Here is a 14,333-nt window from a genome sequence, read left to right as displayed (position 1 = left end):
TGGCACAAATGTTGTGTCAGTAAAAACTGTTTTAATTAGAAGTCTTTACTATTTTTGGTGGCACATAATTTTGCCACAAAAATCACATTATTCTCAACTACTACATTCCCAAGTGTCGGCGCTGACACGGGAATAGTAGTGCCCCTTTATTGGCCTACATGGGCGGCAAACAAATAGTGGAAGGCAGCTGCCTGGCACTCCTCTATTGGCCCAACAAATTTACGATTTTATCCCGCTTTAAAATTACGATTTTGCCATTAGTTTAAAATTATGTTCTTACCCCCGCTTAAAAACAAATTTATACTTTCACTCCCAACTAAAAATTTCAATTTTGCCCCCGGTTAAAAATTACGACTTTGCGCTGTTTCAATTTACAGTTTTGCCATTTGTTTTTTCCCTTATAATTACGATTTTGCCATCAGTTTAAAGTTATGTTTTTACTCCCACTTAAAAATAAATTAACGCTTTTGCTCCCAGCTAAAAATTCCAATTTTGCCCTTGGTTCAAAATTACGATTTTGCCCCGTATAAATTCACAGTTTTGCCATTAGTTTTTTTTCTCACAGTCAAGTTACGATTTTTCCCTCAACTTAAATTTACATTTTGCCCATCGTTTTTCTTTGTTTTCCTGGTGAAACTTCAATTTTACCCCAGTGTAAAATTACAGTCGTGCCGACAGCTTCCTGGCACTCCCCCGTTGGTCTATTTAATTTACGATTTATCCCCAAATTAAAATTATGATTTCGCCCTCGGTTAAAAGTTACGTCTTCCCAATCGTTATAGTTTTTTTAGCAAAAGTAGAAAACAGTTTTTTTAATTGGTTGACTCGATTTAGTTTTTTCCCGTGTCAAGGAGCCGCCTAATAGTCGCTCATTAGTCCTGAAAAATTACAGTTTTGCCCTGATCCGAAAAATATCGTTTTACATTTTTTTCCTAGCAAAATTATAGTAGTGTTTTCTTTGATTGATTGAGAATTATTCGGCCATCGGTCCGCAACGCGGACGAGGCATCAACTAGTTATTTACAATATACAACATAAAATAAATAAAAGTTCCCTAAAATAGTAAAGGTAGAAATCATGATATTATAACTTCATAAATAACTTTGATCCGAAACATTGTGTAACAAGTAACATATTCCGAATTCCAAAATAATACATGATGTGTTTAAACGTTCTTTTGTATGAGAATTCCATCGTCATAAAACTTAGCTCCAATGCTTCTCATGACATCTACCCTGCCATCATCAACCATATAAACAAGCATCAGTATTGTTTCAAAAAAATAAGCTAGAGCCGTCTTGTGAGCCAAAGCAAGCCCATTATTTATACAACTTTTAATTAATAATAAAGCAAAAGTTGAGTAGGCCACATGTCATCACCTCAAGCCTCCCCCTTTCTTCTTCCCACATGTCACCTTCTCCTTATTTCTTTCTTTCTTTTTTTTCACAACTCCTTCAGTATTCCAAGAATTCAAAATTCAAAAGCCAACACTCTTTCTCTCTCTTAATGCCGCTCTTTCATTTGTAAACCCTAATTTTGGGGTAGCAAATCGGGTGTAGCAACATCAGTCCCCTTTGTCTCTCTCACCTTCTCTCTCTCGGGTGACTCAAGAACATCATCCACCTTTGTCTCTCACATCTCACACTTGATTCCAAATGTTGAGCAAGTAAAGGGTGTAGCAACGTCAGTCCCCATCAGTACCATCTACCGTTGGATTTCATATAGATTTGTAGGCAGATATGTTCAACAGTGATGATTTGGGTTCTGATTTGTGACTGCATGGTTTGATAAGTGGAGATTCCGGTGGTGGAAGCTTTGAAGATCGACAGTGATAAAGGCGGTTAGGGTTCCGGCCACGAAACCGGCTTTCTGGGGTTTAATCGTTGATGTTCATCATTCAGTAACAACATTGGTTCATGCATATTTTATAAAATTTCATTAAACTTGAAAACCCTAATTTTGTTCGATTTTACTCTGCCCAGATTTGCTCTTTGCTTTGGAGATACTGTTCAACAGATCGTAAGCCTTCAATTTCATAGTCCTCTTTGTGATTTATTTCATTTAGTTTTTTTTAGATCCTGAACACTCAGATCTTGAACAAAACCATAGATAGAAACCCACCCCACCGTCTTTTAGTTTTTTCGTGGGGTGAAGAACAAAAAAAACTGGTTTTTCTTTCGTCTGTTTTCTGATATTTACGCCATTGTTGTTAATTTAGGGCTTAAAAAGAGTTTTAAGTTTGATTAATCCTCACTTTCCTTTTATACATCTACCCGATGTATCTGCATGTTTATGTTTGCAAGTTTTTTTGTTTCCCCTGTTTTATTCATCACATACATAACATTTAATCAAATCATTTCCTAAAATTTAACTAAAACTATTATATGGTTTGTGTATATGTTTCGGCTAATCATGTGTTTTTTGAATTTAAATTTAAGTATAAGTTATTCAACTTTGTTCAACTTAATTATGTTAAGTGGAACACATTTGCTAATTTGTTTTTAACTTGATTTCAGATTCACTATAGAAGCATGTCCGAATCTGATAGGTTTATTTACAAGCCCATTCAAGAATTTTACAAGCCCATTTCTGATAGGTTTATTTACAATGCTATTTTGACACTTCTCTTTTACCTTTATTTGAGTTTTTCGGATTTGATTGTTCGGTGTGCAGATGGCGATTTCATCAATGTGCGAGCGAAGGAGATGCTTCAACTCTATTTCATAACGATAGAGAGTTCGGCGATCAGAGATAATGTTATGATGGGAACATCATCTGAGGTATAGTTATAAAATATACACATGAACTGAAAGTGGGTGTCTGGATTTGTGTTATGGAAGTGATTATCTATATTTCAGCAAGCATATTCTGACAATTAGATATAAGCATATGGGTTGTGGGTAGTGTACATAATTAGTAAATAGTAATTTATGGTAAAACTTAACAGTGAGCCATTTTGAACCGTTATCGTTTCTCCCGATTTGCTGCCCCAAACACAGAATTATCTGTCTAAACAGGCTAGCGAGTCAACCCGTTTAAATTATCTGTCTAAACGGGTAGCTTTCGATTTGAGAAGTTTGGAAATAGGTGGGTTCGTGGCTACAGATGCCACTTCCTTCTGGTCTGATTTCAGTTTCAGAGTTGCTAAGGTTTATTGCTGAGATTAAGGCCTGCAAAATGAAGGAAAAAGCTTGGGAATAAGTGTCTTTATTAAAGTTTTGGAGGCTATGGCTCAATCGGAATGACAAGGTATATAGAGGGGTTATGCCTCCCCTCAAAAGATGATAGGTGAGATTAAGGAAACTTCGTGCTCATGGATTCAAAATAGAACCAAATGGAGGCACATGGAATGGAATGCATGTAGCAAAAATTTTGGTAATCACCTGTTTGTGTAATGCTTTAGATCTATTTTTGTTTTTTTTTTTGTTTTTGGTGTATTCTTTGTATGTTGCTGCCCTTAGCTTCTTGCTATGGGTCAGTTTGTTGTGTTAATAAAAGCCCAGTTATGTCAGTAAAAGAAAAACAAATAGTCCCTATAGCGGGTTACGGCGAATATGGTTGTAAAGTAGAAGTGCTTCTTTGGTTGTGTCATCAGAGATGTGATATTGAATAACAGTAGAGATGAGCATGGTACCGGTATCGTATTGAACCGGTACCGGTACCAAAAACATCCGTACCAAAATTCCTCAAAACTGGGTACCGATACCAAAATATACGGTACGGTATCGGTATGGTACCAGTATTTGAAGGTAAAATTCGGTATTTTACCGGTACCGTACCCGACCGAGCTCATGTTACTTTTGGTAAATAAGATTGTAAATGTAACATTATTTGTTTTATTTCTTGATTTTTTATACACAATTTATAAAGAAAATTTTATACCTAATGATACAATCCATTTTGTTAGTAATGTATGTAATATGTCACTTTATTTGCATTAATTTGATATATACACTTATGATTAATGTAATTTAAATTGTCCTACCCGCGAAGTTCCCGGGTGATAAATATATTATTTTCCCACACATCGTACATGATAAAAAAAAATTTCTACATTAGTTGTTTACGTCATTTAAATAGTACAACCCGGGAAGCTCCCGGGTGATAACCTAGTAATACATATTACAACTACATTCAAGTGGTAGTAACAGCCGATGCAAAAGGTATGGCCACAACCAAGAGAAGCAATGTCTGAAAAACCCACTATGTTTGCTTTCAGTTGACTACTACAATTTAAGTTTGGTGAAAATGACCAGATGAAGAATTTACGAACCTGTCTTTGAAGGTTTATCTTTCTAACCTCTATATTTGAAAAAAAATAAAAAATAAAAAATAAAATAAAAATAAAAACCCCAGGTTGCGTCAGCCGTCACATAGAGATAATCAGTGAAAAGGAATAAAACTTTAAAGACCCACGCAAGCAAGAATAGAAAATGTTAACGAGCGGTTTCAAAATGTACCTAGATGAGTTCATGAGTGATGTAATAAGTTCTCTTTTTAAACCCTTCCATGCACTGCTAGATTATAAAAAGAACCCATTAGTTGCATTACTGAATAATTTAAAACTAGATATAAGACCATCCTAATAAGATGGATCTACAACTTCAGCTGGTAATTCAACTTGATTTACAGCACGTCTCACTGTAGATTTAACTTCTTCGGCCTTTTTTTGTTGACAAAATCAGGGGTTCTGCTTCCTATTATCCTAGCCTTGTCTTGGGTTGACTTCCTTCGTATTCACATTTAGATTCTTGAATACCTGAAAAGTCAAGCCAACATGAGCATACACTGCTTTGGCATAATCCCAAAATCTATAGCAATTGAAATGAAAACTAATATCTATAAACTGAGCAATGGTAACAAAGCTCATATAAAACTGAGCAATGGTAACAAAGCTCATAATAGTTTATATCTCTACTACCCGTTAAAAGCAAGCATAGGTACTTTTTAGAGGGGGCAATCTTGACCCAAAGCCTTCCAAGTGGGTCAGTTTGGGTTACTTTTAAAATTATATGGGTTGGTTTGGGTAAGATATTATAACTAAATGGGTTACGATGGGTCACTTGAAATTCCATCTGGTTATTTTCGGGTCAAAGTAGCTCGACAACATTAAAGAAATGGGGCGATGTGGGTTAGTGTCTTAAAAAAACAGGGTAGGTTTCGGGTCGGGACAAGTTTCGTACCGTTTCGACCCGTACCGTTTTGACACGAACCGTTTCGACGCGTACCGTTTCGACGCGAACCGTTTCCAATTGAACCGTTTCGATCTGTACCGTTTCGACCCATACCGTTTCAAATCGAACCGTTTCGACGCGAACCGTTTCGAGACGTACCGTTTCGACCAGTACCCTTTCGACCAGTACCCTTTCGACCAGTACCGTTTCGACGTGAACCGTTTCGACGCTAACCGTTTCGACGCGAACCGTTTCAACCCGTACCGTTTCGAATAGTACCCTTTGGGTGACCCACTTGAAAGGCTTTGGGAATTTTACTCTTACAGAACACCCTTTGGGTGACTTCCAGAACATTTGACCAAATTTTAGAAATTGCAAACGCAATGGAATTGGATTTTCAGAATCAGGAAGAGGAAAAGATCGGATTTTCTTGCTGATATGTATAATCTGTTATCAACAGTTACGTTTATACTTAGTTATCTCACAGAAACTTACCACTAATACATGTAGACCTGCTTTAAGGTTAACAGAGATGGTGATGCATTAAGGCTGTGTTTTTTTGGACAAAGTAGGTACATTATTCGAAGGTTACTAACCCAGACCCATTTTAACCCGACAAAATTGCCCCTTGGAATGAAAAAGGAATCATCTTTTAGCTAGTTGGATGAAGATGTTCAGGTTACTTGTTCTTAAGGTTGGTATGTCATGTTGGCGGCTGTGTTGGGGCTGTGAAGAGGGTTCTTGGCAAAATGGAAGGGGTGGAAACTTTTGACATTGATCTGGAACAACAAAAGGTGACTGTGAAGGGTAATGTACAGCCAGATGCGGTTCTGCAGACGGTTTCCAAAACCGGGAAGAAAACGGAGTTCTGGCCAGCTGAAGGTGCATCGGCTACTGCTTAATATATGTGTTTTAAATGGTTTTTGAACTTGGTATTGTAATTGTAAATCTAGAACTATCAGATGACTGTAACATGTGTAAATTATTTTGTATTTTTTCGTATCTCAGTCAGCACATTGCTTGTTACTAACATTTGGTATTTTGCACTTGAATAAATGCAAAACATAATTGTTGTGTTGTGAGAAAAAAAACATTTTTTTAACCGACCCGACCCGAAACCCGTTCTGACCCGAACCCGTTCCAACCCGAACCCGTTTTGACCCGAACCAAAACAACCCTTTATTTAATTGACCCTTTTTGACCCGAACCTGTTTCGACCCATAACCCGACCCGACCCGTGTGCCAGATCTAGTACTTTTCATAGTTAAATACAAACAATCTAATATGCAGATCATACTATTTATTGGGGTTTCTCGTATTAGCTTGAAATCTCATAATTTCCAAGAATTTTCTATCAATAAATTATACCACATCTTTATATATTTAATCCACTAATAATCCCATGATAGTTAAACTATGTATCTAGCTCCACATTCTTTTCAGTTTTGTACAGCAGTTTTTTATTTGGTTATTTTACACTTAAAACCACCTTTTTTAAACATAGGATCCACCGTCTTTTGGCAAAATCATGTTGCAGACAATTCAACTTACCTGCGAGGCCCATGACCCTATTGTGCCAGGTTTCATCGCCTAAGATCACCATCTCTATCATGTCGTTCTGATGGAAAGTAAAGTACGACATTCAGAATAATTCATTATTTTGATGAAATGGAGAAACAAAGTAAAGTATTTCGTTCCGAATTCAATTAATAATATCACGATATAACCAAAAAAAACTATCCGATTAATTAATTTCCTAAATTGTTGCAAAGCTCTTCCAAAGATCAAATGAATCCTTACTCAGCAAAAGAAAGACAAAATGCGACTGCACAAAATTCAAAATCTGCAAAATAAAATGTCAATCTAACAAAAAAAAAAAACCTTCGTAAAAGAAAAACAGCTCCATGATCAAAATGCAAAATACGAACAGCTTGAAGATACTCTATACATCATCCCCATCTCAACACCACCTTCACCAAAATCACAATAGGAATTTCAATCTTAACACCACCTGCACAAAAATCACAAAAGGCCCACTGTCAAAACCACCGCCTTACACTCGATATCCACATTTAACTATTGCTTATCAAAATAAATTTCAATAACAAATAGACAAAAATAATGATGCAACAACGACACCATGACAAAAAAAAAAAAAAACATTGAAGATTAGCGATTAAAATGAAACCCTCATTAATCAAACAGAAGTTGAGATACCTGGGGATAGATCAAGACGGAGTTGTCGGAACCCTAATCAGGCAACCGACCCTTCCTGAACTTTGAAATTGTAATAATAACGGTTATCGACAATTCAAACATAAAATCCAGAGTTACATGCTTGTAAGCCCTAGAACACAATAACGAAGATGTGAACAATTTAAAGGTTGTAAGCCCCAAAATTCCCAAAATCTGTTGAAATAAACAAATAATCTTACTGAAAATGTAAAGAAAAGGCATGAACAAACCTCATCAATCAAACAACTATAGACAAAACTAATCAAAAGGAGTTACCTAGGTTGAGATGAAGTTCAAAGGAACCTAACCTTCACACTCGGTGGTGAGTGAACAATCGCCTAAAGGTAGAACAACTACAATATCACCTCTATTTGTCGATCAGTTCAAGCTCCGATTAGGGTTTGTAGTCGCCGGTTAGGTAATTAGGGTTTGTAGCCGCCGCTTAGGTGAGGCGAGGGTTGCAGCCGGTTAGTAATTAGGGTTTTCGACGTGAGGGCTGCCGTCGATTGGTTTGGGTTCAAGGGATCGAGGAGAAACTTTGAGAGGGAGAAGAATTTTGCTGAAAATTTTGGGGGGAAAGATTTCTGAAGACTTTATGGTGTTAACTATTGTTTTTTTTCTTTATTTAAATGGTTATTTTATTTTTTCACGGTGGGGGTCGATACGATTATGAATTTGATGTTTGCTGGATAAATTTTAGTATGGGGCGAATTTCAGGGAGGGAATTTTAGAAATTTTTGTTGCAAGCAGAAAACTTTAGGGGAAAAAATTAGGGAGGAACCGTACCATTTTTCTCGGCCATTCAGAACCAGCAATCCCAAGTAGAGAAAATTCAATTACCCTTTAGTTTGAATTTTTATTTACTGCTTTTCTCTTTGAAACCTTAAGGCTCGTTCAAATTACAAATAATTGTTATATTTTATATACATTAAGCTCGGCTCGGACTCGATAAGACTCGGCTCGTTTCGAGCTTTTCCTTGAGCCGATCTCGAGCCACTCGGATCGTATACACCCCTACTTAAAACTAAATGATTTTTATCTTCATTTGTCTATTAGTTATTCCATATCCCTTCACAAAATTTCATCAATTCAAGGACTCGTTAATTTCCCCCTTATTTCATAATATTCCCTCCATCCCAAAATTCCTTGGTCAAATCAATATAATTCCAAATTTTCTCTCCATAATCGAAATCGCTCCAAAATCAAAATTTTAAGTATCACTCTAAATTTGCCTATTTATGTTAATTCCAAAAGATATCTCTATTTTATTAATTTTAGGGTGAAGAAATTAGGATATATATATGTCTTATAGCAAATAATGGTTTTGTGGCTAAAATGCTTACAAGATCCAAGGCAATGGGAAAGGTGTTATAACAGGAAGCTAGCATTTCTTCCTAGACCATTTATTGGCATAGCTAAAAAGCCATTAAAAGGTAAAAGTATAAAAAAAGGTTAAAAATTTTAGTGGCATAGCTAAAGTGCCATTAAAAAGTGAAAATAAGTAGTTCAAATTTTTAGTGGCATAGCTAAAGTGCCACTAAAAACCTAAACTAGCGGCATAAAAACTAAATGTCACTAAAAGCATGTACTAAGCAAATGTGGCATGCATAAAGTGCCATTAAAAGTTAAATTAGTGGCACAAAATCGAAATGTCACTAAAAGTGTATGCCATTAAATGGCATTTTTTTTGTATTGACAAATGTGGCAGAGCCTTATCTTTTAGACAAGTTGGCTCATCAGAAGACTGAGAATTCTGTTAAAATGATCATCATAATTTTTGATGATCAGATGTTACCAGATTCTGATGATAAATACCAGATTTATCATCAGATTCATCAGATTGGTCTTTTCCGATCGTCTTTCTTTGCTTATGATCAAATTCTGAGATCTGATGAAGATGTGTCTTTCTTTCTTTTTCTTTCCCTGTTATCTTGTATCTTTCTTCTGTTGATCTTCTTGACTTTATCTTCAGCATATGATCAGATTGATCATATTTTTCTTCAATACTTACAAATAATTTCCTAACAATTTCACCCTAAGTATTGTAAGAAAAATAAACTACTCATACTCAAAGAACATAAAGTGAATTCAAACCACAGAAATTCAAAAATTGACAAAAACATTGTTCAAGATAAACAAGTAACATAAACAAATTGTTTTTCAATCATTAGCTAACCTTGTAAAGATCTCCATCCTTCAGCTTTTTCTTGTAGTCAATCACTTTGTTGCATTCTTTGTACATTTCTTTGTACCAGGTTCTTGCTTGAACCCATTCATCAATGATGACTTCAATGTTTTCTCTCAGCTCCTCTTTGTCACGTCCCTTTAGCTTGAGTTGCTCCTTTTTCTTGTTCATGCAGTCTTTAATGTATTTAAGTGTCTAATTAGAGTACTTGCATATTTCATTAACTCTAAAGAGAGCCTTCTTGTTGTCATGATCTCTGAAGACAACTGAAATTCTGGATCTTTAAAGATGACTCCAGTTCTAGCATCTCTTTCCAGTTCTGATTGGATTGATGTGTCAGGACGGGACATGTGCACCTTTCTGTTGTTGATTAGTTCATAGTTGATGCAGAGGTCAAAATCAGCCAAAGATGACTCCAGTTCTGGCATCTCCATTCCAGCTTCTGAGAGACTGTACAAAGCTCTTCTGATGAACTTCGTGTTACCCTTTTCTTTATCAAATGTCTTTTTCATCATTGTAAGATCTACAAGATGAAACTTGTCTGCCAGATCTCCATCTATGATCACTTTTTCATTTCCATTTCTCCTCACTAAGGTGTACTTGTTTTGCTCATGGTATCCTAATACTCCATTTGTTGTAGCAAAAGTATCCACCTTTCTGATTCTTACTATTGGGTTTGGATGAATTCTATGAATGTAATATTTTCCCCTTTCAAGTCTTTCCAAGTTCTAGTCCCTGCTCATGGGACTTTGTGGTGTATCTAACTTGTCTTCCTCAGTCCAATAAAATTCCTTAAGCTTTTCTTCAGGGAACATCATGTCTTCTCTGTCAATTTCATGTATTAAGGAGACATTCCCTGTTGAATCTCTTATTTGCACTAGTTTTGGTCTTTTAGCAGATGTAGCAGATTCGTTCCATCTTCTTTTCTCCATTCTGTTCAAAGACTCACAAAAAGCAGTCTCACTAGATGAGGTCCTTTTTGATGGTTCTTGCTGTTTTTCTTTGTCTTTTGGAAGACCGCTTAAATTGGAAATAACAAGAGGAGAAGCTTCTAACCTCTTTAGAAATTCTGATCTTGATACTGGAGAAGGGGGACCCATTGGTGTAGGCCCTGATTGGCTTGTTGGAGTGACTGGTTTCGGCTGAGAAGTGCTGGAGATCTTTGTTGAAGCTTCTGGTAGAATGGATGCTCTTATCTGTTGAACATCTATATTAGCCAATTTGGCAACATTGTGCTGCATTTTGTTCAACAGTTGAGAGACTTCATTCAAGAGTTGAGCATTTTTCTTTTCTTCTTCATGCACCTTGTTGGCTCATGTGAAACCTTTCTTGATGAACAGATGATACAAAGCCAAAACTATTCTACAACAACTGATCCAGAATGAATAGTGTTTTGAATCCTTCTCCCTTCAATGACAAGATGTCTAACAACTGCTGCTTCAAAGGTCTGCTCATTACTAAGCACTGCTGTATTATAAAGACTGTTGAAGACCCATCCAATGAAGAAGTCAAAGATCTGCTAGAAGTCAAAGGACTGATCAACCTTTGTGGAAAGCACTGCTAAAGCTTCAACAGAGGATAAGTCCATCAGAGGATAGCATCAAAAGCGTTTTAGTAATTAGTGTTTAATGTTACAATGTTTTGTATTAAGAAATGTTTAGAGTCAGTTAGTATTGTTAGATGTCACTGTCTAGGTGACGTCAGCCAAGATGCCACAGTGGTTAGTATAGTACTATAAATAGACAGCGCATGTACTGTTCTATTAGATCACTTCACACACACTTGCATTTTGTATGAACAATCACTATGTGATCTCAGGCTGAGGGGGAGATAGCAATTCACGCATACGTAGAATCATTGTGTAATACAATCATTCGACACAAAGTATTTATGATGAAAGTTGTTCTTCCATTGTTTGTGTTATAAAGTTTTTCTTCATTTCCGCTGCAATTATTTCATCTTAATATCTTCTTCCATCTTTCATTTTATAAAAACAACAGAAACAATTAAACTCAGATCCTAACAATTGGTATCAGAGCACAGGCCAGTCAAATTCGATTTAACAATCAATTTGACATAAAAGATCAGCTCAATGTCATTGATACTGTGTTGTTCGTATTTGTTGAAAAACAGAGTATAAGCTTAATCACGTTCAAAGTTGATTAATCAAAAACTTTGTAACACAACCAAAATGTCTTCACAATCACAAGATCCTCACAACACCGACACACTATACAAGCCACCTATGCTTGTCAGATTTGAATACAATATTTGGCAACGTAGGATGTGTCATGTATTAGCACAGCAAAACACCGGTTGCTAGAAGTCTGTCATCTTTGGAACTCATGTTCCAATGGTGCCAAGTGTAGAAGATCCTAAGGTCAAAGTACCTAAGAAGCCTGAAAATTACTCTGAGCAGGATTTTCAGAAGATTGAGTTAGAATCAGAAAAACCGTGTAAATAGAAAATTATATCAAACCGTGTAAACGTTCATCCGGGCACAAGTCATAAAAAGATTTAGCCACTCATGCTTGTCTTCACGGTACCGGTTGTCATCCCGAATCGTTCCGACATTCTTAAATAGTTTTTTTTTGAACAACAACAATCCAACTTTATTCCATCAGCAGAAAAGGAACCAACATATAGCAAGATGCTATATATCGCCACTTTTCACTCAATAGTTGATTGGATAAAAAGAATAATAAAAAAATATTGAATTCGTTCCTATGTTCGATGTCGGCTATCTTGACGGCTGTGTATTTTTATAAGAATGATGTTTTTAAACTTGATGCCCTTCACGTGTTTTATTCCTTCTCCCTAGGCCTAAGCGTCGCAAGTATTGATGATGATAAATCCTGTTGTCACGGCCTATAGTCTTGCATGTCAGCCCATTAGAATGTTCATGAGGTCCATTTATAGATATTTCAATCCTTTGGATTTTGGAACCTGTCATGAAATTGCACATAGATTTTTTTTTTTGAAACGATAACTTCATTCAACCAAAAACAAACAGCTCGAAACCGAGCGGCCGAAACCCTAACCAAGCAACCCCTATTACATAATTACATATTACACCAATCCTCCCAAGAAATACCTCTATCCTTAGATCTATTTTTATACAAAATATAACCCATCGATCTAATATCACAAAAAACCTTTTCAATCCTAAACGGCTTTCCCGAAAAAATCAAATAATTTCTAGCTCTCCATATCATCCAGCATGTAAGAATTGAAATTCCATGGAGCACTTCCTTCCTATGCCCATCCAAGCCCACCCACTTGTGAACCTCAAGAATGTCCCGAAAGGAAAAGACGAACAGATTAGAAGACTTACACCAAGCCTGGTCCTTCTGCCAAATGACCGAAGTGACTCCACACGAAGTGAATAAATGGTCAACCGACTCTACCTCCAGGTTGCGCAAAGCGGGAAAACTATCGTCTTCAATCTGAACTTCCCTCTTCTTCAACGCCTCCCTAGTCGGAATCCTGTCTTGCTCGGCTCGCCATGCAAAGAGATTACATTTCTTTGGCAGCCATTTACACCAATCCCAAACAAATCGAGAATTGAAATCCAAATTGACGAAAAACAACCTCTTCACCGCACCAACCGAGAACCCGTTCGACCCAACACCGGACCACAACTATCTATCGGCTCTATCCACTAAATCAACCGATTGCAACAACGCACACAACTTGCTCCATTCAGCCAACTCCGAGCTCGAGTTAGGAACAGACCGCCACTCCCATTTTCCGTTCGGATTGGAGACAGGCCGCACCATCCGATCCTTGACCTTGCAAAACTTCTTCGCTTCTAAATGAAACAAAGAAGGCAGCTCATCTTTCAACGGGGTTGGAAGCAACCATGGATGCAGCCAAAACATTAACTCCCTCCCATTACCTAGGTCCCCACGCATGAAGCAACTTAAAGAATGATTATCTCCAACCTGATTCGAACAAACCTTAACAATATTCCTCCACACCCCGTTAAGAGAAGACTTGAATGGTAAAAATTCCCAACAAAACTTATGACGATGAAGCGTATTAATCACTTTGACCCAAAAACTTTTGCTCTCATTCTTGTATCTCCAGCCCCATTTAGCAAGGAGAGCTTTATTAATGATCCCAAGACTACACAGGCCAATCCCCCCAGCCCAGGACGGTGAAGCAATACGATCCCACGCCACCCAATGAAGCTTAGCACCATCATTATTGCCACCCCACAAAAACTTTCTAATTAATTTTTCTAAATCCTTTACCACACGCACCGGGGCCTTATATAAGTAAAAGAAATAATTCGGTAGACTTTCCAACACCGCATTCACTAACGTCACTCTACCGCCCAGAGATAGAACCGATGCCTTCCAAAGGGAAAGTCTTGACTCGAACACCTCAAACACCGGCCTCCAATTACAAATCCTGTTCATATTAGCTCCCACCGTAACACCCAAGTATTTAAAGGGAAGGTTGTCAGCATTGCATCCAATAGAGTTAGCCACCAACTCCACTTCCTGTTGATCCACCCCTATGCCGTAAATGTAAGACTTATTGACATTCATTCTCAAACCCGAACAAATGTGGAAACATCTCAAAACCCGAATTACAATTAGAATATTCTCGACAGACTAGTCACCCATTATCATAGCATCATCCGCGTAAAAAAGGTGGGAGACACAAGGCCCACCATTCGGCGACGAAATACCCTTAAACACCCCTTTGCCTACCGCTTTATGAATAAAATA

General features: G+C 37.1%; 1 protein-coding gene and 2 long non-coding RNA genes across 4 annotated transcripts; 2 read left to right on the top strand and 1 right to left on the bottom strand.

Moving 5' to 3' along the window:
• The first annotated feature begins 1,387 nt into the window (after positions 1-1,387).
• On the top strand, positions 1,388-3,591 carry LOC110873530. Of its 2 annotated transcripts, XR_002555229.2 has the most exons (3): positions 1,388-2,019; positions 2,517-2,596; positions 2,674-3,591. It is a non-coding gene; the product is annotated as an uncharacterized LOC110873530 (long non-coding RNA). The 2 variants fall into 2 exon arrangements; XR_004863977.1 differs by having other exon boundaries at positions 1,391-2,019; positions 2,517-3,591.
• A 2,251-nt stretch (positions 3,592-5,842) lies between these two features.
• On the top strand, positions 5,843-6,256 carry LOC110870432 (copper transport protein ATX1-like; the record flags this gene model as incomplete). The annotated part of the gene is made up of 2 exons (XM_022119614.1): positions 5,843-6,147; positions 6,206-6,256. A coding segment is annotated over one exon (234 nt), but the record flags the coding sequence as incomplete, so codon positions are not given.
• Positions 6,257-6,863: 607 nt separating this feature from the next.
• Positions 6,864-8,102, bottom strand: LOC110873529. The gene is made up of 2 exons (XR_004863978.1): positions 7,718-8,102; positions 6,864-7,185 (listed from the first exon to the last, which is right to left on the bottom strand). It is a non-coding gene; the product is annotated as an uncharacterized LOC110873529 (long non-coding RNA).
• Between the last annotated feature and the right edge of the window lie 6,231 nt (positions 8,103-14,333).

This window comes from Helianthus annuus, chromosome 8, assembly GCF_002127325.2.
Source record: "Helianthus annuus cultivar XRQ/B chromosome 8, HanXRQr2.0-SUNRISE, whole genome shotgun sequence".
Lineage (NCBI taxonomy): Eukaryota > Viridiplantae > Streptophyta > Magnoliopsida > Asterales > Asteraceae > Helianthus > Helianthus annuus.
The sequence above is the reverse complement of the archived record's forward strand: the minus strand, read 5'-3'. Positions and strand labels throughout refer to the sequence as shown.